Source organism: Colobus angolensis, unplaced genomic scaffold, assembly GCF_000951035.1.
Source record: "Colobus angolensis palliatus isolate OR3802 unplaced genomic scaffold, Cang.pa_1.0 Scaffold146, whole genome shotgun sequence".
Classification (NCBI taxonomy): domain Eukaryota; kingdom Metazoa; phylum Chordata; class Mammalia; order Primates; family Cercopithecidae; genus Colobus; species Colobus angolensis.
Window position 1 is genome coordinate 6864931 of NW_012114555.1, and position 3124 is coordinate 6868054.

The window sequence follows — 3124 nt, forward strand, 5'->3', positions numbered from 1 at the left end:
GTTTCTCAATACAACAAATTACTGCTAAATGTTTAAATGCTTGTATAAGAAAAGGAGAAAGGTTTGAAATGAATTCACCTTGAGAAATTTCATTAAATGAGTAAATTAAACCCAAAATAAACAGAAAGAAGAAACAACAAAGTAGAAATCAATGAAATAGAAAACAAGTAAAAGTAGAGATAAAAAAAATCAAAGCTAACTGTTGAAAATTTTAAAGAATTCATATAATTTTATCTGAGTTTGTCAAGGACTAAAAGAGTTGCACAATTATTAGTATCAATAATGATGTGCTCATTACAAATCCTGCAGACATTTAAATGATAATGGACTATAATGAAAGATACTCTGACAATGAGTTTAATTATTTAAAGTAAAAGAACTGATTTTTATTTAATTTTAACTTTTAGGGGTACATAGTGGATGTGCATATTTATGGGGTAAATATAATGTTTTTTTTTTTAATCCCCCTATAACTGTTTATTAGAATGTGAATATATTCCAAATCAATAACTAAAAAAAAAAAATTCAAATTACAGAGCATGCATAAAATACAAAGTAGCAATTTACAAATAGATAATATTATCTTCATAACCAATACACTAAAATAATAAAATGGCTATAGAAGAAAACCAAAATGACTGACTACAGCAATGCCTTCCGTGTGCCCCACACATCATGAGCACTGCAAGAGACAAAAGATTAACTATGAAATATAGTAATCTAAGCAAGCCCATACATACATATTTTGGGGGATTTCCCACCATCCTGAATAGTATCACTGCAGTTGACACACCACTTCCAGGAAACTGCAGAGTTAGTGCTTAGTATTATCCACGAGAAAGCAAAACTAAATATTAGTGTGCACATTTCTGAATGAGAAACTAATTGCTTCATTGATTTCAACAATGTAGTGGAAGAAAACTATTTCAGGTCTCTACAATGCCTAAAATGCATTCTATTTAAACTCAAGGTACTATTTCATTTTACATACTAAAAGAATACATGCCTTTAAGTGGTACCACTTGAGCAAAAATTAACCTCTCACTGTATTCTTCAGACATACTGAAACCAAAGATTTAACTGGACTATATTCCATAATATACTGCAAAACTCAAATATTAGCATTGTTAAAATAATTATCCATGCCTGCTGGTGGATATGGTGATAAAACTAGGTTGCATTTCACTTACTGGAAGGTTTTAAGACAAAATTAACACTTCAAAATTTGACACTACCAGCATTAAACCAGTTATTGCCTGAGCAATAAAAGGCCACATAATCTACTGTTTGGAAATTATTATAGATCATTTAAATCTTTTGGGCTGCCTGATCATTGCAACAGAGGCACCCGAGATGGAATTCCACAAGTCCCTCCAGTTCCCAGCCTGCCAGGCAGCACTGTTTAACTTACGGCCCCATGACCATACTACTAATGAAACCGTAACAATCTTTTGTGTTTACTAAGAGAATTCTCCAGAAAAAGTGCCCCCCTCTCTAATCAACTTTGATGCTTACAAAAATTAAAAAACAAAATTTATTCAACTACATAAACCTATTAAGGCATTTTAGAAATTCATGTCCAGATAATGGAAAATTTTCAAGCTCTCAAAATCCTGCTATGTTTATAGGGCAATTCTTATATTTGTGGACATATACATTGCACTGAGAGAAGAGTGTATTACCGATAAGCTGCTCTGTGGCAAAATGGTAGCTTATTTCTAAGGTCTTCTTAGTTTGATTTGATCAAGACCAATAGGTCTGAGCTTCAAGTGATCAAGTTCTATTATGTCCTACATACAGTGACAGGCTTCCATGATAAAAAGTAAACAATAATTGAGGAATCCAAACATTCAGTTTATTAAACTAAGGCTAGTGAAGCCATAGCATGAAAAAAAGCTGCAGTCATTCGGGACAAGTGGATGATTTTATAAAGCTAAAATCAAAAGACTTAGGACATGGAAAAATTCATAAGTATGAAGTAATAAAACACAAAAGTGACACAAGAATTACAAATATATTTAAATCTCAGACCTGGGAAATGGACTATACACAGCCTTCTAGGGGAGAAGAGAAATGCCTTAGATGTTCTGACAGCACTGCACCTTTGGCTTGTTTTCAGTGGTTGGTGGAACATGAATAGGAACCACATTGTTGCTTGGAGACATGTCATTTTCACGTCTGTCTGACATTTGCTTCTGAGAAACAATGCGGTAAATCTCTGTTAAAATTGTCTGAAAAGCAGCTTCTACATTTGTAGAGTCTAGAGCAGAAGTCTCAATGAACGACAAACCATTCTTTTCTGCAAAAGCTCTTGCTTCATCTGTAGGAACTGCCCTGAGATGACGCAGATCACTCTTATTGCCCACAAGCATGATAACAATGTTACTATCAGCATGATCTCTCAGTTCTTTCAGCCACCGCTCTACATTTTCGTATGTGAGATGTTTAGCAATGTCATAAACCAATAAGGCACCTACAGCTCCACGATAATATGCTGATGTTATAGCTCGGTATCGCTCTTGCCCTGCTGTGTCCCATATCTGTGCCTTTATTGTTTTTCCATCAACCTGGATACTTCTTGTTGCAAACTCTACTCCAATGGTGCTCTTGCTTTCCAGATTAAACTCATTTCGAGTAAATCGAGACAGGAGATTACTCTTTCCAACGCCAGAATCTCCAATAAGGACAACTTTAAAGAGGTAGTCGTATTCGTCGTCGCGGGTGCCCATTGCGCGGCCAAGGAGCGAAAGGCTAAATATAATGTTTTTATCCAAGTATACAATGCATGTTAATCATATCAAGGTAGTTAGGATATCTGTTACCTCAAGCATTTATAATTTGGGGGGAGTTAGGAACATTGTAATTACATTCTTTTCATTATTTTTTAAAATACAATAAATCATTGTTGATTTATGTAGTCACCTTGTCGTGCTATCAAATAGCTTATGTTATTCATTCTATCTGACTATATTTTTGTACCCAATAGCTATTCCCACTTCTTCCTTGCACCCTCTAGCTACCTTTCCCAGCCTCTGGTAACCACCATTCTACTCTCTGTCTCCAGGAATTCAGTTGTTTTAATTTTTAGCCCCAACATATGAGTGAGAACCTGTAAAATTTGTCT

At 34.7% G+C, this 3124-nt stretch overlaps 1 protein-coding gene across 2 annotated transcripts; it reads right to left on the bottom strand.

Annotated features, from left to right (window-relative positions):
* Nucleotides 1-449: 449 nt before the first annotated feature.
* Nucleotides 450-2746, bottom strand: LOC105507240 (ras-related protein Rab-11A). 2 transcript variants are annotated; one of them, XM_011935666.1, is made up of 2 exons: nt 2291-2745; nt 450-2195 (listed from the first exon to the last, which is right to left on the bottom strand). In XM_011935666.1, the coding sequence occupies exons 1-2, from the start codon at nt 2727-2729 to the stop codon at nt 2173-2175; spliced, it is 462 nt and encodes a 153-aa protein (XP_011791056.1). In that variant the 5' UTR covers nt 2730-2745; the 3' UTR covers nt 450-2172. The 2 variants fall into 2 exon arrangements, with proteins under 2 accessions (XP_011791056.1, XP_011791055.1); XM_011935665.1 differs by having other exon boundaries at nt 463-2746.
* Nucleotides 2747-3124: the final 378 nt, after the last annotated feature.

Bases quoted from the DNA above. Each gene is read 5' to 3' on its own strand.
- LOC105507240 (XM_011935665.1), bottom strand. From the start codon at position 2,729: ATGGGCACCCGCGACGACGAATACGACTACCTCTTTAAAGTTGTCCTT.